The sequence below is a fragment of the Phaseolus vulgaris genome, chromosome 6 (assembly GCF_000499845.2).
Source record: "Phaseolus vulgaris cultivar G19833 chromosome 6, P. vulgaris v2.0, whole genome shotgun sequence".
Taxonomy (NCBI): domain Eukaryota; kingdom Viridiplantae; phylum Streptophyta; class Magnoliopsida; order Fabales; family Fabaceae; genus Phaseolus; species Phaseolus vulgaris.
Window position 1 is genome coordinate 26,647,979 of NC_023754.2, and position 27,818 is coordinate 26,675,796.

At 29.5% G+C, this 27,818-nt stretch overlaps 4 protein-coding genes and 1 non-coding gene across 5 annotated transcripts; 2 read left to right on the forward strand and 3 right to left on the reverse strand.

Moving 5' to 3' along the window:
- Positions 1–1,701: 1,701 nt before the first annotated feature.
- Positions 1,702–1,774, reverse strand: TRNAF-GAA (transfer RNA phenylalanine (anticodon GAA)). The gene has a single exon. It is a non-coding gene; the product is annotated as a tRNA-Phe (tRNA).
- Positions 1,775–4,107: 2,333 nt separating this feature from the next.
- Positions 4,108–6,276, reverse strand: LOC137832365 (large ribosomal subunit protein eL20-like). Its single transcript, XM_068640502.1, has 4 exons — positions 6,117–6,276; positions 5,913–6,028; positions 5,715–5,778; positions 4,108–4,617 (listed from the first exon to the last, which is right to left on the reverse strand). Exons 1-4 carry the CDS (start codon positions 6,129–6,131, stop codon positions 4,276–4,278), a joined length of 537 nt encoding a protein of 178 aa, XP_068496603.1. The 5' UTR covers positions 6,132–6,276; the 3' UTR covers positions 4,108–4,275.
- A 1,585-nt stretch (positions 6,277–7,861) lies between these two features.
- LOC137832366 (small ribosomal subunit protein uS11) lies at positions 7,862–9,975 on the forward strand. The gene is made up of 6 exons (XM_068640503.1): positions 7,862–8,065; positions 8,205–8,324; positions 8,408–8,453; positions 9,036–9,121; positions 9,301–9,430; positions 9,617–9,975. The coding sequence occupies exons 1-6, from the start codon at positions 8,063–8,065 to the stop codon at positions 9,682–9,684; spliced, it is 453 nt and encodes a 150-aa protein (XP_068496604.1). The 5' UTR covers positions 7,862–8,062; the 3' UTR covers positions 9,685–9,975.
- Positions 9,976–11,645: 1,670 nt separating this feature from the next.
- On the reverse strand, positions 11,646–13,516 carry LOC137832367 (small ribosomal subunit protein uS11). The gene is made up of 6 exons (XM_068640504.1): positions 13,381–13,516; positions 13,142–13,261; positions 13,013–13,058; positions 12,400–12,485; positions 12,124–12,253; positions 11,646–11,911 (listed from the first exon to the last, which is right to left on the reverse strand). The coding sequence occupies exons 1-6, from the start codon at positions 13,381–13,383 to the stop codon at positions 11,844–11,846; spliced, it is 453 nt and encodes a 150-aa protein (XP_068496605.1). The 5' UTR covers positions 13,384–13,516; the 3' UTR covers positions 11,646–11,843.
- Positions 13,517–14,497: 981 nt separating this feature from the next.
- On the forward strand, positions 14,498–19,420 carry LOC137832368 (large ribosomal subunit protein eL20z-like). Its single transcript, XM_068640505.1, has 4 exons — positions 14,498–14,663; positions 14,927–15,002; positions 16,413–16,527; positions 19,274–19,420. The coding sequence occupies exons 1-4, from the start codon at positions 14,498–14,500 to the stop codon at positions 19,337–19,339; spliced, it is 423 nt and encodes a 140-aa protein (XP_068496606.1). The 3' UTR covers positions 19,340–19,420.
- Positions 19,421–27,818: the final 8,398 nt, after the last annotated feature.

Here is a 27,818-nt window from a genome sequence, read left to right on the forward strand (position 1 = left end):
TATAAGTTTATATAATTGGCATAATTTGATGATACTTTTAATTTATCTAAGTTATGGAACACTTTCATTACAATATTCTTAAATTAAAGTTATTTATATTTATTAATTAATTTTATTTTTAATATAATAGTTTAGAATTTTTGTAGTATAAGTTATATTATATAGGGTGATTAACAAAGCCTATTTAATTTAATTTTAACGACATAGCGCAAAAAACTCTGGAACTTGTTTTTTCATAGCTTGTTTGCATGCATGTGGACCACACGCGGAGGCGAAGCGCGTGAGAAATTTTGTTGGCGTAGAAGTATAGAAAGTTAAGAATTCCAACGGCTAGATGAGATGTGTGAATTAACGGAGTGAAAGATCTCTGCGTCCGTACAATTGGTAGATGTGACTACACAACTTTTTGTTAAATATTTAATTTTTTATTTTATAATTAAACTTATTTTTCACCTCCTTTCTCGATGTGAGATGGTGGATACGGTGCAAAGACCACGGGATCAATGACCGGATGCTGCCGGTGGAGAAGCGTGGTTGACTGGGGTTGAAAACCGGGTGAAGTGGTGCCCAGGTAGAGAGTGGGTCCCATGCGAGTGTCTAAACTTTGTGATATTTTCACGCAGTGACGTCAGAGAGAAAAATGTCGGTGATTTTATCTGTTCATCGTTTGTTTCACACATAAGTAGAGACTGCACCCGGTTTCACGTATAATTGGGTATATATTCTTTCATATCATTGCCTCAAATTTAGGCATCGCATGAACTTTGAAACCAGTTTATCCTTAATCGTTCTCCACCTAGCATAATCATGTCTAGGTTTTTAACATTTTTTATTAATAATTATAAAATTGATTTAAGTTTAACTTCAGCCTATTCTAACGAATATATTATTGGACTTATTAGGTTATTTGTTATCAAATCATCCATAAATTAAAGAATTTTAATGCAAAAAGATGTGTTAGAGATCTTGTTTAAAGTTGAGTCTCGACCTAAAGAAATGTGTTAAAAATCTCACTTGAAGTTGTAACACCACCTTAAGATAAAAGTGATGTTAGTTTGATATGAATCTTTAAATGAAGTCGTTGTTGGAGATCTCACAATGCATTGTATATAAGTGAATGCAAACTTCACATCATGAACCGGTTTTATGGGATTGAGTTAAACTTCATTGTAATATTCGTCTCAACCCAACATCATTTATCCATTTTAATAATTTTTTAAAATTGTTTTTTTTTTAAATTGACTACCTGAAGGAAGAATGAGCATTTGTGTAAGCAGATAGAGAGAGCAATAGCACATGGGAAGAAAGGGAAAATGGGCTATAAAAGGTGGGGTTTGACCAAATATGAGAGTAAAGCTAGAACTTCACACCTTTGTTTTGCTGCTACTTACTAGACATCCATTATGATGCATATGATGCCGTTTCAGAGGATCACATTGAGACCTAAATGCCCCATTTTCTGTCCATTCAATGGCCTACGAAGCTTCCCCTTTTCCCACACTTCCACTGCAATTTTCTTCTTCTGTTTTTGCTTTATTATTGGAACACTAAACCATCCCCACCAACCTATTCCCTTGTCCTTTTACATTTTTTTTAAGGTGACATTCATCTTATGTCTGATTAAAATTGTCATTCGCAATGGAAGTAGGAAAGCCAAAACACCCAAAACAACAAAAAACATCACAAAAATCAAAAGTGAATTGCGGTGAGCGTGGATCGAACACGCGACCTTCAGATCTTCAGTCTGACGCTCTCCCAACTGAGCTATCCCCGCAACCTGATAACTCTTTTAAACAATAACTATCTTAACTATTTAAATGTAATACATTTAGAAAGTTACTCGAGGTTGAGGTACACCAATCAAACTTCATTTTTTTTTGGTTGAATACATTGTGTTACGTTTCATAAAATCCCTTTTTCATATGCAATGTGAAAAGGAAACAAAAGTTGAAAAGGACTGAATACTTGTAACGAAAGAAGAGCAGTAGTCCAAACAAAACTGAAGAGGGAGACACAAATTGGGCACACAATGCATGTGACTATTCTCTTTCCAATGAGGAAGTTAGGCTTCTGATTTTGTCACTGAAGAATATCTTGAATAGAGTGCCAAGTACACATTTGACTCACTTAACTCCTAGATTCAAATTTTCTTACAAAAGCTACACCGATGCAATGCAATGAAAGAAATTTGAATAAGAGAAAAGGGATTTCTAATTATAAAAGAAAATGATAGAAGTATATAAAAAAAAAGACAATTATAATACTCGGACACTTTTCTTAAATATTGTGTCCGAACACCGATACTCGTATGGCACTCATAAGATATACATTAGTGAAGTGTCCAATTTAAAAAATATTTGTTGGATTTTTGACAATTATAACACAATTTTAAAAAGAAAAAATATATTAATTTTCTTAAAACTCAAATTTATTGTAAATTTTTTTTTTAGTAAAATTATAAAAATAAGAAACAAATCTTTTTGAACCAGTCATGAAAAATATTTTTCTGCTAAAAAAAAACATATTTGTCCACATAAATCTTTATTGTTAATTTATATAATTCATAATTATATAAATATAGATTCGTGTGTCTGTATCCTATATTTTATAAATTATACATATCTTCGTGTTTGTATCCGTATTGAATCAGTGTCCATCTAAGTGTTCGTGCTACATAGTCCCTGAAATAAGTTTCTCCTCCAAATAATGGGTTGGGCATGGAGAAAGACTACTGGGCTGAGTTTAGTTATTGGGCTCAGTTATATGGTTATTAAGCCTTCTTTTGTTTTCTCTAACTTAGTTATATAATCAGTTATTTTTTTTTGTTTTCTGACCTCAATCCCCGAATATTAATTTTTTAAAACAGTATTGTAAATTATATTTATCTATATATGGATAAATTTAAAATTAATTTCATTAACACAATTTAAATTTTAAGGATTTTTTTTATTTTGGATTTAAACCCTTTTCAAAAAATGGACAAAACTGATCCAATATCATACTTCTAAGTGGCTAGCTAAGCATAACGAAGTCGTTTAAGTGCTCTGAAAAACTTATGGATGGCAACTATCTTCACTGGATAGAGATCTTTGTTGCAATTATCCGAGGCACCCAAAGCAAGATTATACTCCAATATTTCCACCCTTACAAATTCATGCAAATTAAAAGTCATATATACTTAATATATGCCTATGAAATAAATTTATATAACATTACTAAATGATTTTTTCGTCATTCATTACAGTGTATGAATGTCTTTGTATTCTTCATTCTGTAACTTAGAAAGTTGATCTATATTTTATTATCTTTAATTTGTTTAAGAATAGAAGACACCTAAATATGTGAAGTGGAATTTTCATTTTCTATTTTTTTATTTTTATCTGTCACCAGCAAAAAAAGGTATATGAAAATTTTCCTTATTTTTTTACCATTTATAATAGTGATATCATTATATTACTATACGTTTTGAAATGTATATTTTTAGCAAAAATACCATATCCAAAATTATAAAAATTATGCAAACTTTACATAAATTTAGAATATATATTTTGGAATATATTTTAGCACCATTCCAAAAAATATATGGTGGAAGATATTTGACCATATTTTGAAAATACTTTATTTCAAAAGTTATCACTAAATTGCTACTCGACTACTACCCATGTAAAATTAATAATGAACCATAAGATTAATATTTATTTGTTTATAGAGTATAAATAAAACAAAAATAAAAGAACAATGAAATTTTAAAAATTTAAATAAAACGTGAGAAAAGAAAAATGAAAAATTGTTCAAGAAGCTAACAACTTACCAGTAATAAACACCATGTACTGATTTCAAGAATCACCGTATGCTTGAAGTTCTCAATATTGAAACGCATAAAGATCATTACCTTGAGTACTAAATATATAGAGATTTCAGGTCCCATCCCACCAGTAAAATGTTGGGAAACATTAAGAGTACTCAAAATTCAAAAAGTTAAATAGAAACAAATTATCAATATTAACTACTGTACGTGATTTTGAAATTATTCGGTGAAAAACGGTGTATACTAATATCGGGTAACTATTAATAAGGATTTCTAGACTATATTTAGCAGTAATAATATTTGAATACAAAGACATAAATTTGTTTCATTCTACTCAAATATCAAAAAGCTCACCAAAAAACATCCAACATAAAGACAGATTAACCAAAAAAACATTAGTCCAAAATTCCTTAAAAACAATGTGGCAGTAAACAACTAACAGGTACATAACTCAATCATCAACCACATTACATGAACAAGTTGGGCTTCTTGGCCTTGTATGTGGTCTTCAGCTTCCTAGATGGTGGCCTAATTTTCTTGAAGACCAATGGGAACTTGATTTTGGAGTTGAGGAACTGTTTGGTGCTCTCCCTCTTGCAAAGTTTGGCTGGGATGGTGGCAGTCTTGATAATCTGGATGCAAGGGAACCTGACCCTGTGACGAGAAGCCATCTCATTGTACATATGCTCAACAGCACCATTTAGAGTGGTGTCACGGAACTCCTTATACATGTTGTGATATCCGGTCCTACTCTGATACCTCAACCATATCCCATAGTTGTTAATCTTGGTTGGGTTCTTCTCAAAAATCTGAAAAAAAAAATAGTCAGATTGTTAATAAAGACAAAAAATAGTATGCGAACAGAAAGCTAATGACAAACAGGAAACGTATGTCATCCAGAGTATAAGAAATAAAATGTAAATACAAAACACAAGGACGCCATAAAAAATCAAATGACAAAATGAATAAAAAAATTACACACTGTAAACATCAAGAAAATTCTGCATAAATATAACATTATTGACAAACTAATTTAATTTAAAAGATTACAAATATCAAAGCTAAACACCACACATTTCAATTGAAAATCACTTCCTGACCAGATACGTTGAAAAGCAATTCACGTACTAAAAACATAACGCAAACTAAACCGAAAGAAAAATTGAGTGCATAAGCAAACTTCTATCGATGCGGTATATGGACATCAAACATAGTATTTCACACAAAAAACTATAATCGCTGAAAATATTTCAAACAGTAAGATTTCATAACTAAAAAATTTCAGATTTATTTTGAAAGCTAATTTTAGGTTCTAAAAAATTAGTTATTCACAACAGAGAGAAAATTTGTACAAAAGAATACTTGAAACGAAGTTATGTATCATTAAAGAAATCTTGATCTAAAGCATTATCCACTCTGCCAGTGTATTTCACCAGTCAGTTTGGTTATAGGAGAAAATGTATCACACCAATCAAGGTCATAAATCTGAGTATAACCTTCAGCAAACAATTTAGATTTGAGGCAACCAATTTTACCATTTAGCCCAAATTTAATGGAATAAATCCATCGGCAACCAAAAACCATATTTCATAGTGGAAGAGGAACTAAGCATCATAATAAACTGCCTCTTTCACAATTTTAAGAATAGTAATGGAAGATGAAGAAGAGACACACGAACAATATGAGGGACATAAATATTTAAAACAACTATCAAAATTATGAACCCAATTAGATATATCAACATATTCCAGCAAACACACTGAACAATAACAAGTATAAAAACATTACTCACAAAACAAGTTAGCTTCATACCATTAACCACGACTCAAGCTACCAGATCATACCATCATTAACTAAGATGCAAAAACTAAAAACTAAAAGAACGAACGTCTAAAAGGTAGAGTACCTCATTGATAGCGAGCATTTGACCGTTGCTCTTCTTGACCTTCTTCAGCTTCCTCAAAAAATACCTAATCACAAGCAAAAACATTTAAACATTAAAAAGAAATAATCTACAAAATTCAGAAACCAATACATCTAAATCCGAATGCCATAATCTAACATAATCCGTACATTGAAAGAAAGATATCACAAATGATCTTACCAGAACTTCGATTTTGCGCGAACCTCGTTGGTGGCCCAAAGCTTCATGCGGTAAATCTTTGGGTGCTGATCTGCCTCTGTTGGGAGAGCCCTCCCAACGACCTGGTACTGGTGAAACTGCAAAACACAAACAAACATTACACAGTGAAAATCAATACCATAGATCAACGAAAATGGAACGCCAAAGAGTGTGGATTATACGCACCCTGAAGGTAACCATTTCTGAGAGAAGACAGCAAACGAAGCTCACACACACTCTCCTGCTCGGCCTGGCGCTACGATGAAGAGGAGCAAAGTAGGGTTTTTTTTGTATATAAAGAGGCTCGAAACCCTAACTTTTAATTTGGAACACTGGGCTCGGGTTCGGGCTAATCCATTTTGGGTTTACTACTATAAGGCCCAAATACTTTATCTTTTTCATGACAATATTTTTAGCATTACTGAATAAAAATTTGAGAAATGTAATTGAATTACTTAATTTACTTTAATTTTTTGATAAACTTAAAGCTTGAATTATCTGTGAATATAAATTAATATTAAAAATATAAGTTTACATGCTTGTTGTGTAAATTCTATTAATCTATATTTTATTTTATTTTAATTATAATAGTTACTCACCTTTTAATTATTTTTTGTATTTTAATATTATTTTTAATTGTAAAATTTATGTGTTTATTTTTTTAAGATGCTACTATTTTTTTTAATTATAATTTTGAAAAAAAAACTTGTTAAATTAGTTTTGTGTTCTATAACTTAAAAGATGAAAAAAAGCAAATGAATTATGATAAATATTTAAAATGAAATTGGTAAACATATTCTAAATAAGTTCAACAATTATGTATTTTACTTAAATGAATATCAAAATAAACAAAAAATATGTATTAACATTCTTGTGTTTCCACTTTTAATTTATATGAAAAAAATAAATATATACAAGTTTGAATCAATGTTAAATCAATATTTTAACTGAGTTATGTCAACAATTGTAGTCAATGCTAAACATTAGACCAGTACTAGTAAAACAATGACAACAGTTAAATAATATTAAGAATGTAATAGAATAACTTCATAAAAAACTAAAAACGTATGACTATATAATTTTTCAACCTTTTAAGTAGATGCACAGATTGAAAGAAAAATATTATAATACTTAAGTGGAAGTTTCAACAGTGTATATAACAAAACAAAATAAAATTACCATATTTATAATTCACTTTCTCAAAATTAAATAATTTTTTAGTGTTAATAATATTTTCACCGTCAATAATAACTTTTTTAGATAATTATTTACATAAAATATTAACACCAATGTCTGATTATAAGTTTTACAACTGTGATCAAGTAAATTGGGCTAGTATTTTTTAGTAAGTATATCATATATTATGTTGAACTAAAATTATTTCTTTGAAATACTAAAGAATCAAATACGTTATTATATTTTTACACGGTTTGCGCATTAAAAAACTATAAGAATAAAAAATTAATTGAAGCAAAAAATTTGGATGAGAAATATACTTTAACAATACTAAATTATATTGACCTATCAAATATTTCATCAAATTTATTTAGATGTACATCACTGTATTAGTTTTTTAAAATCTTTAAAAAAACGCAAATATTTGAAAATATTATACTGTTTCCACCTTCTAATTTTATTATATCTCATCTTAAAAAAACTTGGAGGAATATATTATTTATCTATAATATCCAAATCTAAAAAAGACTTTAAGATCAATCAATGATATATTATTTTAAAAATTAATTTTTAAATTATATAATCTAAAAATATTGAAAAATATATTATAGATCATATAATTTTTAAAACTAAATGATCGGAAAAGATTTTCAAATTATCCGAAAGTTACAAAAATAAGAAAAGAAACACTTCACACTTTTTAAACTTTTTCACATAGGGCTATATTGGGAATTACAAAATTTATAGGGTGCCGCGAGAACTTATGGGGTTACAGCAAGAAGCCGCCTAAACAGAGTCTGATAAACGGACCCTATTTTCTTAGCGGCATTATAGGCCCAAGATGCCCAAGTCCAAGAGCAAAATAAAACAGGTTGAAGGTTATCATCCAAAACCCTAGCGCTTCTATCTTTTTCGTTTGTGTAGAAGCACCTGCGAAACCTGCGAAGCTCTTCATCATGGTACGTAGATCGGAAAAGTCTCAAGTAGCTTAACCATAGAGTTTTCTTGAGAAAAATATTAAGTACTCTATGATTTGTTTGGGAATGCAAGATTGCAATTCTGATAGGGTTTTTTGCTTTTATTTTTGTTGCTGTGCAGTCGAGGAGAAAGGTCAGAGAGCCAAAGGAGGAAAACGTGACTCTGGGTCCAGCTGTCAGAGACGGTGAACACGTCTTTGGTGTGGCTCGCATATTTGCCTCATTCAATGACACCTTCATTGTCAGTGCATTCAGTTTTCTTTTGCTTCAAATTGTCAACTGCTGAACTCTGATTGTTAATTTCTTGAGATTTTGTAATTGCAGCATGTCACTGATCTGTCTGGGAGGGAAACCCTTGTCCGCATCACGGGTATCTATCTTTCTCTTCACATTCTTGATGAACTACTGAAATTGTTGGCCCTCATAAATCAATGTTTGATATGCCTTTGTTTCATTTTTTTAGTAAATTTTATCATTTTTATGATACTGAAGATGAATTATTGCGGAAATAGGTTCAGTATATTTTCCTAGACAGTGTAAACATGTGTGTTTTTTTTTATTCCTTTTAGCTTTTCGTTTCATCTTCGATATCCTCTTCGTGAGATCCATGGCACTTAGGTGGTATCCCCACACTCCAAGATTTGGAGTGAGGGTAGTGATAGGGCCTGCCCCTTCTCAAATTTTTTTGCTTTACATCACGCTTAATGGTTTTTTAGTTTTTTCTATTCTCGGAACTCTGGATACATTTGTATTTCAACAAGCTAACATTATTTGTCATTAATTGAATTTTATTTCAATCTTGACTCTTTTGGGCTATAGGAGAAGCTCGGTATCCATTTGTATCTCACAAAGAATAACAAAACAACATTCGTTGCCTATAATTAAATTTGGCTTAGTCTAAACCGCTTTGTGGATATTGAACATTCCTTATGTGTTTGTTTTTTATTTTAAGGTGGAATGAAGGTTAAAGCTGACAGAGATGAATCATCTCCCTATGCTGCCATGCTTGCAGCACAGGATGTTGCTGCCAGATGCAAGGTACGTGGGCGTCTGTTTTACCTATATTAACTGTCTTTGCTTACTTGATCATCTTAGTCATCCATTGTCATTAATATATTACATTATGGTCGTGAAAAATGAAATCTTTGTATTAAGAGTAGTATTATTTCTGTTAAGCCGTCAAGCTTGATGCCCTTGTTCATATTATTTTGGAACAGGAACTGGGCATAACTGCCCTTCATATCAGGCTCCGTGCAACTGGTGGAAACAAGACCAAAACACCTGGTCCTGGTGCTCAATCCGCTCTTAGGGCTCTTGCTCGTTCAGGAATGAAAATCGGTCGTATAGGTAATTTGCCTTTTTATGAACCCTTGATTTGCTTCTTACTTAAATGTAGTCTCTTATTTTGCGCAATGATTCTAATAGTGTGTTGATAATGGGACAACTTCACTTGGAAGAGCTGTTTTTTTTTTTAATTTTCATTGGTTTCATTTGATTAAATTAAATGGTAATTAATCTTCTTGGTTTTTTCAGAGGACGTGACACCCATTCCTTCGGATAGCACTCGTAGAAAGAGTGGTAGAAGAGGTAGAAGGCTCTAAATATTGGAGTTGCTATATTTTATTTTCCATCCGAAACTGAAATGTGGCATTTTTAAATTTTGCAATCAGAACTTCTAATGTTTATCTTTAGTTTGAACACTGTTTTAATGGTTAGCAGACATTTTTTTTTTTTTTCTTGAAAGTTCTGCTTGTTTCTGCTTAGCTTGCAATGGTGCCGAATCGTCTTCTTTTGCTAAAATATTTCTTACGTTTGATTGATTATTGTACGGAAATGGGTTATTCGTGATTGTACTATTTGCCCTGCAATTGTCTTCACTTTTAGAAGCTCTAGTATCTATTAAGTGCATTATTTGTCTTGAGTTCTATTTATAGTACATTCGCCTTATAAGGTTCAGTTGTTCCGTGATTCTCATTTATGTTCTTTGTAACCATATTTTTCCAATGAAAATTATTTTCTGGAAAGGGATAGTTAACATAATTGAATAGTCCAATTACGTAAACTAGAGATTTGGAAGTTAAAATCCAAATATTTGTAATCCTAAAAGTTTTAAAGTTTAGTATCTTTGTTTGTTTTGTGAACGTTTTCTATAAATCAATTATGATTTAAATAGTTTTATACCTAGGATATTGTTTTAATTATCAAACCCTAAACAAAAATCTAAATAAGCAGAAGTATTATTTGTTGAAATTAATTAGTAATTTTATTTTAGTGCAAGTTAGTAGGGTTGAATGTATAATGTATACACAGAATTTTTGGATGTATTTCATATTTTTAATATTTTTATTTTGTTTTATGATACTTAAATCCTTTTTACAGATAGTTTATAAAAAAACAAATTGAAATAAATTAGGAAGTTTAGATTTGAAATTTATTCTTATATCTCAAATTTATATCTTTCTCTTCCAAAATTCATATTTCTCCTCTTTGCATTATTTTCTCTTAATTCTCGCAATAACGACATTGGTACACTTCAACTTTTACTGGTATTCAGTTGCAGCAAGATATTTGCTTGTTTGGCTTTAATTCTAAAATTTTATAGTGTAGTATGGCATTTTTATTTATTAGTGTTGTTAATTAACCGTAAAGAGTTAATGTGGCTAAGAGAATATCAACATAATTTGTATCTTGGATAGAACTCACTTGTTCATATTCTTCACAATAGTTCTATTTTTAAAATTCCAGAAAATGAGGAAAGGATGTGATGCAGGGCAGGGAGATCCCTACTACCTCCCCCCTTTCAGTGTGTTTCACCATCACTCCAATAGAAATTGTCCATGACTCATCCAACATTTAACCACACTAAGTTCTAAACAATCAATTACGATCCGATTCCGACTCACTCACTAGTGTATACAACATTGGTTAGTGTATAAAACATTAAATACAACCATTTGAATATTGGACCACGGCCGTCCATAAAGTTTTCAAGCATTTTAAAAAAACTTACACCAAGAACTTAATTTTAGAGATTAGCTTCCTTTAAAGTGATTGAGCTTTTAATTTTATTTTTTCATTACAGTTTCAAAAATAATAAAATTATAAACTTCTATCATATTAGCACTAATGTAAGGTGTGTTTATCGCATCACCAATTCCAAACCGCATCCCTTTCCAGAAAAGAACTTTCTTTGAAAAACATTAACACCTAAAGACCTCTTCAAAAGGGTTAATGAAATTTATTCACTAAAAGGAATATTCTTATCATTTTAAAATTTAATAATTTACTTCACTACCAGCAAACTAGACTTCTAACATAATCGGTGAGACAATTGACAACTAGTTGGGATAATGCATTTTGCCAAAATACATAATGAATTAAGGAAATAAAGATAAATAATGCATACAAAAGATGCAATGCAAGTGATTTTAGAAGTCAGTTTAATTGCAGGGCAAATACTGCAATGATATATAACCCATTTCCGTACAATAAATTGTTTTTCAATCCTTTTTTATTTCCATGCTAAAGTATCGAAACAGAATGAAACAAACGTAGGATAGAGTTTATAAAAAGAGTAATGATTAGGCAGCACTGAAAGACAAAGCACCAAGCAGAACTTTCAACAAAAATGAAAATGTCTGTAATAAACTAAAACTCTTTTCAATATGCCTAAACAAATACATCCGATGTTCTGATAGCAAAATTTCAAAATGCCATAGTTCAGTTTGGCAGGGAAAGTAAAATATAGCATCCCCTGTATCTAGAGCCTCCTACCTCTTCTACCACTCTTTCTACGAGTGCTGTCCGAAGGAATGGGGGTAACATCCTCTGAAAAAAGCAAGAACAATAATTAGCAGAAAACAATAGAAGCCATTAGAAAATTAGAAAACAAAGGTAAGGATACAAAGAACATAGAAGCCATTCCAAGTGAAGCTGCCCCAGTTATCAGCAGACTATTGTGAACATAAACAACGAAAAATAGGAGATAATACATTTTGAGTAAGAAGCAAATCAATGGTTTTCCTAAAAACGCAAATTACCTATACGACCAATTTTCATTCCTGAACGAGCAAGGGCCCTAAGGGCTGATTGGGCACCAGGACCAGGTGTTTTGGTCTTGTTTCCACCAGTTGCACGGAGCCTGATATGGAGTGCAGTTATGCCCAGTTCCTGCTCCAAAAAATTTGAAAAGGCGCATCAAAATAATTTTATTTCACTTTCCATGACCAAAACAATAGACTGGAGATACGGGCTGCCTAACAAGATGATCATGTAAGCTAGGACAGTTAATAAAAGTAAAAGAGATGCCAACATACCTTGCATCTGGCAGCAACATCCTGTGCTGCAAGCATGGCAGCATATGGAGATGATTCATCTCTGTCAGCTTTAACCTTCATTCCACCTGAAATTAAAAATCAAACACATAAGGAAATCAAACAATTGTACAATATCCACAAAGCAGTTTTGACTAAGCCAAATTCAATTATAGGCAACGAATGTTGTTTTGTTATTCTTGTGAGATACAAATGCCATAGATGTAAGAAGAGGATAAATAAGATGAAACGAAAAGCTATAAAAATAACAAAAAAAAATGTTTACACTAGCATAGCAAAATATACTGAACCTATATATGGAAAATTCACTAAAAATATGGAAACAAAAAAAACAGCTAAATGGTAGCTAACATTTGATTTATGAAATAAGTGCCAATAATTTTAAGAAGAGGATAAATAAGATGAAACGAAAAGCTATAAAAATAACAAAAAAAAATGTTTACACTAGCATAGCAAAATATACTGAACCTATATATGGAAAATTCACTAAAAATATGGAAACAAAAAAAACAGCTAAATGGTAGCTAACATTTGATTTATGAAATAAGTGCCAATAATTTTAGTAGTTCATGAATGTGGAGAGAAAGATATATACCCGTGATGCGGACAAGGGTTTCCCTCCCAGACAAATCAGTGACATGCTGCAATTACAAAATCTCAAGAAATTAGCAATCATAGTTCAGCAGTTGAAAAATTGAAGCAAAAGAAAATTGAATGCACTGACAATGAAGGTGTCATTGAAAGAGGCAAATATGCGAGCGACACCAAAGACGTGTTCACCGTCTCTAACAGCTGGACCCAGAGTCACGTTTTCCTCCTTTGGCTCTCTAACTTTTCTCCTCGACTACACAACAATAAAAATAAAAGCAAAAACCCTATCAGAATTGCAACTTTACATTCCCAAAAAAATCACAGAGTCCTCAATTTATTGTTCAACTGCATGAGACTTTCCGATCTACGTACCATGATGAAGAGCTTCACAAGTTTTCGCAAGTTTCACGCTGCTTCTGCTAAAACGAAAATGGTGGCAGCGTTAGGGTTTGGGTGATAACCCTCAACCTGTTTTATTTTGCCCTTGGACTTGGGCTGCTTGGGCCTATAATGCCATTAAGAAAATTGGGCCCGTTTATTAGTAGACTCTGTTTATACCTATTTATCAAACTCTTCATTCACCCTTTTAATATTTTCAATGGTTAATTATTCTCACATTCCTCCAATTTTTTTTTAGACGAGGTATAATAAAATTAATAGGTGACAGTAAAATATTCTCAAATATTATTTGCGTAGTATTTTTTAAAGATTTAAAAAAACTATTGCATTGATAAAAAAAATATATCTAAATAAATTTGATGAAAAATTCGAGATGTCAATGCAATTTAGATTATATAAAATATATTTCTCATCCAAATTTTTTTACCTGAAATAATTTTTTATTCTTATATTCTTTTAATGTGTAGACCGTGTAAAAATACAATAACGCATTTGATTCTTTAGAATTTCAAAATTAAATAATTTTAGTTCAACAGAATATATAATCTACTTACTAACAAAAAAAAATACTAACATAATTTACATTTTCACAGTAGTAAAACTTATAATTAAACACTGATGTTAGCATTTTATGTAAGTACGTATCTAAAATTGTTATCATTAACGGAGAAAGCATTATTAACAGAAAAAAGATTATTTAATTTTTGAAAACGGAATTACAAAAATGTTAATATCTTTTTTACAAAAACCAAAACTTAATTTCTACAAAATTATGAGATCTGAATTTAGATTTAAGCATTTTAGTTTCATGGAACGTAATGCGTAATTTATCGAGATAAATTTCTTTATTTTTCAATTGTAGTTATTATTGTTTAATAAAGTGTCTACCTATCAATTTGTGTATTTCATACAACACTTCTAATTGGTTACAATCTAATGGTACTACAAAATTAGTTTATTTTAAAATATTATAAAAATACGCATATAATTAGGGTGAAATATTGAATTTAGAGAAATATTGACAAGAGAGAGGAAAGAAATGCAATAAAATTAAGCAAATAGTACTGGGATGAATTGTAATGTTTGTACAATGAATGAGAAGGGGGAAAATAGGGGAATTGTCACCGACAACCCTTATTACGGTACCTTTCAAGGCGTTACCAATTATTATTCTCCTCAAAATCATTTATACCCCTCTTCTCCTTCGTCTTATCCCTGCACTTATTACCAACAACAAGGTTGTCATGTTCTTCCAGGTATAATAATACAATTGCACCATATACATGCATTCTTATAAATTACTTGATGTTTGTGTTAGTTTAATAGTATGTGCAGCGATTCATAAGTTTTGATCTTTACATGTTACAATGTTAGGGTATTAAAAAATAGATGACATTTGTCAAATTGACACAAAGACACACTCACAATTTACAACTTTCTCGTCTTCTTTTGATGCAAAAGCATGTTTATGGAATTTGTCTGTACATTGTTTTTACAATTTATTTTTATGTTGTGCAAGTTTATGCGGTTGCTGAAAGAAGGCCTTTGAGAGAACATCGTCTTCCCTGTTGTGGACTTGGTTTAGGCTGGTTTTTGTGAGTTATTTTCCTTCTTGATATACTTTCGTGGTATTTGATTTTTCAATTAAATTATCTCTATTATGATTTTGTCATTAACTCTACTTAAATTAAGATCGTATGCAAAAGGAGAAGATTTTATTCATGCAAAGGATAATGCATTTTTTGTTGTCACAAAAATAAATCATGCATGTAGAATATTATTCATTTGCATAAAGAAGAAAGACAAAAACTACACACAAAAAGGATAAAAAACTTTTTTTGTTAAAAAAAAAAAAAAGAAGAAAATATGCCCTTTATATATAGGCATGCAAACACAAAAAAAAAAAAAAACTTCTAACAAAAATGAGAATCACAACAAGCTCCTGAAGCTCCACCATAAAGCTTCCTTATTCAAGCAGTTTAGTAAAGACATTAACAGTTTGATGAGCAACGGCTATGAGAAGCAAATAAAAAAGTTTGGCTTGAAGCTTCTCAAATATAATGTAGCAATCCAACTCAATGTATTTCATCCGTTCATGAAAACTAGTATTGGAAGTTATGTGTCTTGCAGATTGAAAAAACTCTAATCTTATAGTCATCCAATAGATTTTTTAATCATTAGATTTTACATGTAACAACATCTAGTGCTTGATATTACGTTTAAGTGGACACGAAACTATATATTTATTTATTTATTTTTAGTATATGAAAGAAGATCCAAGAAACACATCACAATTGATAGTGCATTGTCTTGTTTGTAGGCAAGGTGCCTAATCCGAATCACTAAAACCTTTTAGATGCATATTGTATTTGCTTGAAAAGTAAAGGCTTGTCTCAAAACATTTTTAATATATCATACAATCTATTGAGATGCACCATGATAATTCAAGGTAGGAGCACAAAGAAATCGACTCAATAATTGTACAGTATAATCGATATCCGATCTAGTATTCGTATGATATAACAATATTCTAATGAGATGTTGCAAAGAAAAAACATCTTCTAATGGTGTTCCTTATTTGAACAATACTTTGGTGTCTCTAGTCTTTAGCCACAAGAGTGGAGCATTGTTTGGTATCAAAAATATCCGTATCAATAAGACTATCAAACACATCATTCCCGATACACATGAATTCCTTCACTTGTTCAAGCGATTTCAAGACAAAAAAATACTTTAAACTACCCATATCTTTAACCTTGAAAGCTTTGTCCAAATACTAAGTAACATATTTAGTATCAGAAATGGACATCCAACAGATATAATATCGCCTAAATAAGAGACAGATTGCATGAAACCAATGTTATTAACAAAAGAATATGGTTTTGTAAACTCAAGAACAAAGTTTATGAGTCTGGTGTGGAAAGTTGAGGACCTTTCTTTTTTACAAGTATTTTCTTCTTTTTATCATGTTAGTGATATAACTTTTTTTATTTTTGTATTGCAAGGTTTATAATTGGTTGGTTTCTTGGTGGTGTTCCTTGGTACATTGGAACTTTCGTTTTAGTATTTGTGCAAATGGATTGTCGAGAGAAACCAGGACTTATTGCATGTGCAGTGGCGGTAAGTTTTATTGCACATTATTACATTTACAACTGCAATAGGTTTCTTTAATGCATCAATCATAACAAATTATAAGTTACGTTTAAATTATAGACGCTGGTGGTGGGCTAAAAAAACTTAGAATACAAATATGTTTCATACATTAGTAATTTTTTAGATATCTATCACATTTTCCTTTCATTGTCTATTTGTAATACGAAAAATTTATAAAATCTTTGCCTGCCAAAATTAAATCTGTTCATCTATTGGGTGTTTATGTGGTTGCATGGCAAGTTAAATTAAGTTAAAAGAGTCTTAGAATTTTATTCATTTATTATTAAAGGGACCTGGACAACATAGTTATGTATAGGTATATTTTGTTTTAATCTTTAGAATTGGATGCTTGAGACGTTCAACCAGGATTATATGCACATAGGTAACCATAAAAAAGAAAATAAATTGTACAAAGAGTTATGTTATATACATTGGATTGTTGTCTAAATTGGTGAAAACAATAACCTCATAATTTAAAAAAAAGTTAAGATTGTTTTATCAATATTAAGGTTGTTTTATCAATATTATAAATTCCTGGATAAGTAATTATCTCGCGAAAAAGGTTTGTATTTTTTTTCTCTTCGTTGTATTTATGGTTTGTTAAGGTGTTGTGTATTTTATAAAGAGAATTATAAAAAAATGTTCTTTATTTTTGAAGGTTAATGTTTGATGAGTTGATTATGTTTGTATATGTATGTTGAAACTTGATGTGATAATATACCTAGTTGCTAAGAACAAACATCTTTAGTTCAAGATTTGTAGGTAACTTTTGTTGAAAATTTGGATTAAAATGAGAACTCAAATCATATTTTTTTCTTATTTTCTGTATAAAAATTAGGTTATCCAGTGATAAAAAAATATTTATTTTTTATGTCTTGCTGATAATAAAAAAAATATAATAATAACATATTTGTTATAATTACGATGGACTATAATATATACAAAATAAATGTTTTTCTGCAAAAGATCAAATTAAGGGTTTTCTCATCAACCATCATTTTCATAAACAATTGATCTGTGTTTGTAGTTACAGTAATATTTTTTCTTCTTTTTCTGATAATTTGTTTATTCGTATATTCTTAATTAGTCACCTCACTTTTGAAAATATATATTTTAGACGTTCAAAATCTTTCAATATATATGTTGAATATGACATATATTATGAGTAATGATGAAAAACAAGAGAGGCAAATTTACACTCAATATATATAAGTATACACACTTTTTATCATTTATTGGTTGATTTTTTTAACAACAATGACAATAAGACATGTGACGTGTCTTTGTTGTTTTGTTTGATTTAATTAATAAATTAATGTTAATATATATTGTACCTGAGTGGAGAGATGGGGTCCAGGCACGGTCGGTTGACGTGGTGTAATTGCTGACGTGTTGATCTTCTTCTCCTCTGGTCGATTGTCCTTTCTTGCTGTCTCATTTGGTCGGTCGTCCCTTCGTGCTATCAACTTCGGTCGGGCGGGGGAGGGTACCTGCGAAGGCACTCCGACGCTCAAGTAAGTATGAGATTCTAAGCGCAGTTTCGTAAGTGAATGAAAACGTACCTTTCTCTGGCTTGAGCACAGTATTTATAGGATTGCCTAATGGGCTTTCTATCCCTTGGGCTCAGGGTGGTTATGGATATGTCTTGTCAGTCGTGCTCCGGAATACCCGGGGAACATATCTTCCCTAAACGCATATTCCTTATTCTTCGGAGGTGTATCTTAACCACCTTAACTTGTCACATAAATGCCCTTACATTTAGTGTGTATACGGCCGGTCGGCCACGTGCGTTCGTTTCCATTTAGTGTATAAGGCCGGTCGGCCGCGTGCGTTCGTTTTCATTTGGTGTATAAGGCCGGTCGGCCACGTGCGTTCGTTTCCATTTAGTGTATAAGGCCGGTCGGCCACGTGCGTGCGTTCGTCCGGTGCCTACCAGTACATATATTTTTGATGTAAGGATTATGATGCTAGACTTAGTTTATTTAATATAGAAAAAAACAAAAGAGAGAGAGAAAAAAAATGCTTTGTTTAAAAGGACTTTTTTTTTCTTTCTTTGAATCCTTCATTATGGAGAAAGAGAGAAACAAAAGAAATAAAGAAAAATATTAAAGTTGCTATATATTTACATTATTTAAGTTTCATATAAGTTATTTACATTATATATTTTATTTATTGGTAAATCCAACTATTCATTTTGTTGTCTTATAATGCTACTTGATTCATACATTGTAACAATATATATGAACAATGCATCTAACTTACAAGAGAAATTCAATTATATGTTTAGTAAAACTTGCTTAATATTCTTTATTATAAAAAAATACATGTCCAATATCTTACAAAGTAATGTTTGTTTTTGTGTGGCAAATGGGATGGGAAACTGAGAACATTACTCAAGGTAAGAAAAAAAAATGATAAAATTAATATTAGTTGTTTTGTCATTCTTTAGATGTAATGATAATTACGAAAAACCCTTAATAGTCTCCCAATTTTTTAAAAAAATTCACAAGAGGACGAATCTTGTGATGTTACTATTCGTTTGAAATATTAATTTAGTGAAAATGAATATGGGAAAAATTAGTATAATGACAAAATAGTATTTAGATGGTGAATTTAGGAGTTTTTAGAATATTACTTTATTTATATCAATTATTTAGATTTAGATGGTTTTATTTTTTATGTGCTCACTTAATTCATCTATTTGAATTTACAGTCGTTCGTTACTTTGGTAGTGGTTGCCCTTGGTTTCACAGACGGAGATCTTCAAAAGTTTATATGAAGCATAATTTTCACTCTATCTTTTAACATCACAAATTTGTAATTTACACCCATAAAACTTTTCTATTGTAATACACTTTTAACTCTGGTGTGAAAGTATATATAAATATACTATTGATTATAGTAAATGATTTAATTATATATTTATATTTTAGCTTTAATTGTATTTACTAGTCTTAAATATTCTTAATGACTAAATGTTTTTCCATACTCTTAATACTGTAATTTTGTTATATAAGAATGTTTAAGCCAATTATTAGTATGATCTTTCACATATTTGTAGGAAATTTAAGACTACGATGAATTCAACAAAACTCATAAGTTCAAAATGATTCTGATATCCGATATCGTATTAAGTGATAAACTTTAATTCTAATTCAATTTTATAAAATTAACTTAAAGTAAGGTTTGTATTTATTTCTATATTATGAAATATCTTGACGTGGGATCTCCAACAATATTATCTAGCACACACTAAAAAATTATTTCATAAAACAAAATATTATTAAAAAAACAAAATTATTAAAAAAATAACCAAACTCATACATAAAAAAAAATAACTAACTCACTTAAAACCTAACTTATTATTAATACGGAGAGAAATCAATTTGTAATGATCTCAAGATATAAGAAGCTTTCAAAGCTCCATATTCTAACAAATCTTCATACACTTTCTCTATCTCTCCCTCAGATTTCAAGGAAAAATATCAAGTAAATCAAAAGTTTGAGAAACTAGAGAAGGGTTACACTCAATCCAAATAAATCTAAAGTATCTACTCAAAGAATTATTAATGCATTTGATTATGTAAGATTTCAAAATTAAACAATTTTAGTTTAATATAATATATTGTTCAATTACTAACAATGCTACCATAATTTTGGTTATAGCAATGGTAAAACTTGTAGTCATATATTAATGTTAATATTCCGTGTAAATAAGGAGCTAATATAGTTATCATTGAAAAATACGCAAACATTTTCTGTTAAAAATTTAAAAAATGTTAATAATGAACTAAAGTTGATTAATTTTAGAAAATGAAATGGTTAATTATGTAATTATTTTTTTATAAAAATCGAAACTGCAAGCATCATAAAATTATAAGAATCAAATTAGATTTAAGTCTGTTCGTCTTTAGATAATATAATATACATATTAAATTTTTTAAATGAAATTTAAAAAAACGGAAAAATATATATCAACACTTCAAAACAAGTCCACAAAAAATGAGAAAATTAAAAGCAAAAGTAATTAAATGTGATAATGGGAGCAATAATAGAAGCATTACTAAAAGTCCAAATCCATTTTTTAATTTATCATCAACTTCGGCTGTTTATAAAAACCTGTGAATTGGTCAACGTCCATCCATGCCAGTTTATCTAAATAAAAATGTGAATCATATAATTATCTTTCTTATAAATAATTAAGTTCCAAATCAAGTATCAATTATTGTGTATTAAATATGAAATCTTTCATACCAATCACGTACGTTTATTACTAAGAGTAAATGTAGAGCATACTATTTATTATATAACAATCACACAAATCATGATATCCTAACACTTGTATTTTAAATTTGTTTGACCTAGCTTAATATCAACCCTCAACCTTATAGCCATTTGGAATATTTATTAGGGGAGAATGGTCTTAGATACACGGTATCTGATATTCATTCAGTATCTGATATTGATCAATCTCATAATTTTTTTATTAAAATTAAAGTATATTAATATAAATTAAATCCGTAAGAAAAACTAGATAATATAATTTTAATCACAAATGATAATCTCAACCAACAATGAAAAAGTTCATCAATATCATATAAATAGACACAACAATCAAAATAAATATATATTATTATTACATCACTTATTGCATAAGTATATCGAATACTTACTTGAATATTAGATAGACCGAAAGCTAAGATCTTAGCACTAAGAAAAGAATTTGAAGAAAGAAATGAGATCACAATTTGAAGTCAATTAAAAAGTAAGGATAAAGTCGGACGGTGCTGGTGGGAGGTCATTTTTGTGGGTCGATATGTAAGCACATATAACTATATTATCTCTTGTTCATGGTTTGGGTACTACTAACGTTGGTCTTTGGCCAACAAAGGGATTTGTTGTTGGTTCCGGGTTGTGAGTTAGCTTCTAGTGTATTGAAGGTAAGTTTCGATCTTTGTTTTATTTCTTATGGTGGGTTTTGAACAATTTTTTTGGCTATTGGGTAAGGGTCCTTTAGGTTTTGAAGAGAGCGGGTTCATTTTGACATGGTTTTATGAGTCTGATTGTGGGTGGGGGATTTTGATTTGTATTGTGATTTGTAACCGTGCTTGTAGACTTTTGGATGTAGTAAGATTTGTTTTGTGTGTATTGTTTAGACTAAAGATTGGTTTTAAGGACTCGATAGGGTAGTAGGGATTTTTATTTGATGTGGTTTGTCATTCCTTTTAATTGAGGTTTGGTTTGGTGGTTTGTAGAACCTGAAGAATGTAGGTTAGTCAGGTGCTGAGCAGGTTGGCTTTAACCAATTTTTTTATAATGATTGTGACACTTCTAAAATGTCTGTATAAGAATTGGGACACTCTAAAATATTTTATTTTATTTTATTTATTATTTACCGATAAAAAAAAATTGTTAAAAAAAACTCTCCCTTTATACTATAACCGTAAATGCAATTTTTTTATAAATATATTTTTTCTTTTCTCTTTTTATCACTCAATCAACCTCATATTTCCATTGTTTTGTGTACTGTAGAAAAAAATTATAATTAATTTTAAATTGATCAGAATACATTAATAACATAGTTTTTTTATACTATTTTAAATCATAGATTATACAATTAAGAATATATTTTATAATATTTATTTTAAAAGTTTGACTGTAAACTTCCTTGCGTAAGCTATCCTCTTTCCCTCGCGAAATTGTCTAAAGATTCATATAATAGGAAGAGACAAAGTTAGTTTAAAGTTTATCATTTTTAAAAAGTTTTCATTACAGCATTTAAACGTAAGCTAAAAGAATAGAGAAAAACTTTGACCACAAATTTGATCCATATATAAATTATATATAATGTACTAAGTCAATTAAGAACATCTTCTCCAATTCATCACGATTAATGAATTGTAATGGGTTTAATGAGTATGTATTATCAATATTTTTTTTAATATTTTCAACCAATTAAAAATCATATTTGATTTAATTTTTAATCTAGTTAGTCATTGAAGGTGTACTGTTACTGTTTTTGTCTCTGCAAAGCTTTGGAGATTTTTATTTTATTTTTCATTACAGAATTGCCATGTTGTGTTTCCATTTTTTAATTTTTAAATACTTGTATCAGAAAAAATAAATATTTTTTTAAAAAATATTAAAATAAAGTTATATTTTTAATTAAAAATTAAAAATAGAGAAACTAAGTATTCTCCATGCTTATATGTTAAAAAATTATAAAATCTATCAATAAGAGTTTTAAGCAAAATAAATCATGTTAAAGGAATTAGTTTTCTTATAACATAAAAAGAAATTGTGTGAATTTTATTTTCATTTTAAAATAAAATAATAGGCTCAAGTTTATGAAAAACTTTACGAGATCAAAGTGTGTATCTTATTCATTACACGTGAAAGGAAATTGATTATGTAATAAAAAATAAAAAAATAAAATAATTCAAGGGTTGAATTGGCTAATTTTATATTTTGCACAGAATTATTAAACAATCTAAGTGTAAAATGTGCCCATCCAACATTAACTAACCATGTCGCTTAAAAAATAAAACTTTATTTTTTTATATACTTTTATTATAAAAAAATATATAATCAACCAATGAGATAACATTCACAGATCGGTTTTGAAAATAATTATTATAAAAATGTTTTATTTTTTTGTGTAATTCTGGAGTTTGTTCACACTATGATAAGTTTTATAATGTAAAAGAAAATTTTAAATGATTTTTTTTTTCAGACAAGAGGCAGATGTGGTTCTACATTTCCAAGACGTTAACTTTTAAAATAAATCTCAATAATTTAAAAATTAATTATTACTTTATTTTTTCAGATAAAATTAAGGATTGCTTATCGTAGCTCTTAAAAAAACTGCATGCACATTATTTGAGCCTCGTGACTGAGTAGTAAAGAGTTTGGTTTATGACTAATGATCTCTGTTATACCAAATTCCTTCATTTTCAACAGCATTATTAAAAGAAGAATAAGTTAGTGAGAAATGGTGGTGACTACTCGAAGACAATCTAGCAACTAGTCAAGTTACCAAACATGTTTGTTTTTTTTTTCCTATTTTAATTTTAAATTACTCATTTATCTCAACCCAAACACTTCTATTAAGTATTAATTATTGGTCACTTTTTTATTTAATTAAATTTTAAATATATTATAAATTTAATCATTTTCAATTAAATTCTTATTAATATTTTTTTTATAGAGTATGCAAAATATATTTTATTTTAATCTAGTATAATATTATTTAATTTTATAATCAATAAAAATATATACTTAATTATTGTTATTTTCATTTACAATTAATTACTTATTTTCTCTTCAATAGTTAGTTGAAGAAGAATGGAGAGTAAAAAAATTAATTGATAACTGACTTAGAAATGAGAAGACAAAAATAATAATCAGATCGTCCCATTAACTAAAATTAGACTAAACATGGATCAATTAGACTAGATTAGATCAAACCGAGCAGAACCAGATCAGATCTAACCACTGGATTAGACTGAACCAAATTGGACCAGACAAAATCGAATTGGAACAGATTAAAGCGAATTGAATAAGAATGGATTAAACCAAATTAGATCAAATCGAATCGAACCAGACCAGACAAGATCGAACTGAATCAAATCAGACCAAACCAGACTAGATTAAATTGAACCAAACCGAGCTAGACCATATATGATCGAATCGAACCAAACCAAACTGGACCAGGGCAAACCAAACTGAATCGAACCAGATCAAACCGAACTAGACCACACCGAACCAGACTAGACCATACCAAATCGGACTAGTTTGAACCAAACCGAATCGAACCGAACAAGACCAAATCGAATTGGACCAACCCAAATTAAATCGAACCGGACCAAACCACACCAGATCAAATCAAATCAAACCAAACTGAACTAGACAAAATCGAACCAAACCAAACTGAACCGCACCAAACCAAATCGAACCAGACAAAACTAAATCGGACCAGACCAAACAAGACTAAACCAAACCAATCTGACCCTAACCAAATTAAATCGAACTATACCAAACCGAACCAAACTGGACCAGACCATATCAAACTAAACTGGACTGGACTGGACCAAATTGAACCGAACCAAATAAAACCAGACTAGACAAAACCAAACTGAACCAGATCGAACTGAACCAGACCAAACCAAATTAAAACAAACTGGATTAAACTAGATTGAAGCATACCAAAACTAAACCAAACTAGAGCAAATCAAATCAAACCATACCATATCAGACCAAACCAGACCCGACCAAACTGAATCGAACCAAACTGAATCGGACCAAAACGAATCAGAATGGATCAAACCGAACCTAACCAAACCAAACCGATTTGAACTAGATCGAATCGAACTGGAATGAATTGAACCAAACCAAATTAAACCAAATCGGACCAAGATAGACCGAACCAAGCTAAACCAAACCAAACCAAATCATATTAGACTGAACCAGAGCAAATCATACCAAACTGAATCATATCAAATTGGACCAGACTAAACCAAGTTGGACCGAGTTGAACCAAACCAGATCAAACCAAACCAAATCAAACCGAAACACACCAAACTAGATCGAACCAGATCAAAACGAACAGAATCAAATCAGACCGAATCAAACTGAACCAGCATATCAAAATAAATTGATCTGGACCAAACTGAACTGAACCGAACCCGATGAAACTGAACCCGTAGTTTGCCTCGACAGACTACATTCTTCATGATTATATTTTTTTGTGTTGTTGTTTTTGTTCGTGATAAGTGCGCGTTGCTCTCATATTTTTATTTTTTCTTTTCTGTTTTATGATGAGGCATTTGTGTTCTGATGTACATGTCTGGCGGGCTTGTTCTGATAACGATATTTGTTTTTGTTGGAATCCATTTTTCCCCAATCCTACTTTTCTTAAATTTAGTAGAATATCATATAACGTCTGACAAACAGCGAGAGTGACCCCCACGATGAGGTCCAGCTTCTTCACTGTTTAATCAATACTTTCAAGTTTTGAAGAAAAAAAATAAAACTACTTGCAACTATTTCCATTAGGCTTTAACGTTTCATCAACTTCACCGTGTAACTTGAATTGTAAAAATGATGGTGGCAAATTAAATGACCAACTCTTTTCCTAAATTCCTCTAAAAACGAAAAATAGAAAAAAATAAAAATAAAAGAACTTTTTCTACGTATATATATTTGGACGAACTTTTGCATAATGATTTTTAAAATAAAAAATGAAGAAAATTTTCTTAAAAATCAAAATTAACTCATGTATAAATTAAAAAATAATAATTTAAAAAATTTATATAAATATAATTTATTAAAAATAAATAAACTTTAAAATTAACTTAACTTTATAAAATGACTAACGTTACCCTAACTTAACTTTAAAACGTATATATATTTCATATTATTAAATTTCTTAATCTCTAATCGAGATAACATAATTTTACAAATTATTGTAAGTTTATACAGTAAACTTTTATTAAAGAGATAAGTTGTCGTATATTAACTTCTTTGAAAGATGTGACTTTGTTTATGAATGAGTTGATTTAGTTTTAAAAATATTAAGAGTACTTATTATCACGTTTTTTTTAAAGAAAACTTTTGATTTTTCTCTAAATATTGGTTAAAGGATTAAATAAGACTTTATTATTATTGTTTAATTTTGTTAGAAATCAATCGAAAAGTTATCTCACACCTCACTTAATTAAGAACCACAACAATTATGAACTCAATTAAAAATCATCACAATTATTAACAAGTCATATGGTTAGTATATTCTGTCATCTCTATACAGATAGATAACATTGTGCTTTAACCAAAATAAATGGACAATATCATCAAGTAAATGATAACAAGTGTTAAAATTTAATCATCTCTAAGCCTGTTTGACATCTTAAGAATAAAAAATCAATGGTTTTCACGAAATTTCAATTTTGTGCTTAATTATATTAACTATTTTCCCATTAATTTTGTTAAAAAATAGTCATAAAGTCAAGTAAATTTTGGATATCACGTCTCACCCATTTAAGATTTATTTCAATTTTATATTTAATTGAAAATAAAATTAAGTATTTCCACATTAATTATAGTTACACTCATTTAATATCCTTGTTTTCATACAATAACACCATTGATAAATTACCTTAAATTATATTTATTAAAAATGATGATTGATAATGATGTTTTTTAAATGGTCGAATTGAACACGAGTTAGAAAATTAAATTTTAAGTTCACCAAACACGTTATTATATATATTTGTTTCTTTGCTTGTTTGAATGTATGCACTATCATATTGCTTACTCATTCGGTTTCTCTATAGTAATCGTTTTTCAACATTTTTTTTTATTTCTTATTTTTAAATTTCAAGATAACACAATTTTTATTTCAATTACACTTTTACTTCCATTTGTATCATACATGGAATACTGTTTGTTTTGAGAAAAATAGCTTATAGAAGAATTTGGTAAAGTTTTTTTTATTAATACTAGTAGTGATAAAGTTCTATCTCATTTTTAAAGTTTTTTTTCTTCATATTAGGTTAAAATAAACACTGATGGTGTTGTTAGGGGTTCTCATGAGCTTACTACTTATGGTAGTATTTTTCGTGGGAGTATGAGGGAGTTTATTGGTGATTTTTCTGTTTTCCTTAGTATTCAGAATGTTCTGATTGCTGAGTTTGATGGAGTTATATATGCAATCAAACAATCCTAAACCACAAATCACAAACCCTAAATCCTATACCTTAAATCCTAAATCATAATCCCTAAACTACTTTCATTAATAGGCTTCCATCTAGTATTTTCTTAAATTTTTTATTAATAGGTATAAATTACCTATGTATCGTTTTTGTTAATATATGAATTTTGGTTTAGTTTCTTCTTATATTTTTTTTTATATATATATTTTTTTAATAATACTTTTTTTATGAGATGACAGATGATTATTATTATTTAAAGTGTTAGCCGAGATGTCAAGTTTCGTGATGTTTAACATGAGAGTTTTTATAAATAAAAAAAACTTTTAATCTCAATTGTACTATTTTAACCTTTCAAATTATTCTTATAATCTAAGATCTTTACTCCAAGTCTTGTTATTTATGGAATAATATCTACGTTAATCCATGATATTTGATAAATAATTGAACAGATAGTTATGAATTGATTATATAACTATTGATTATGAACATGTTAAGAATAGGGAAAAAAACCTTATATATGTTGGCATTTAAGTAATTGAATTCTTGTTT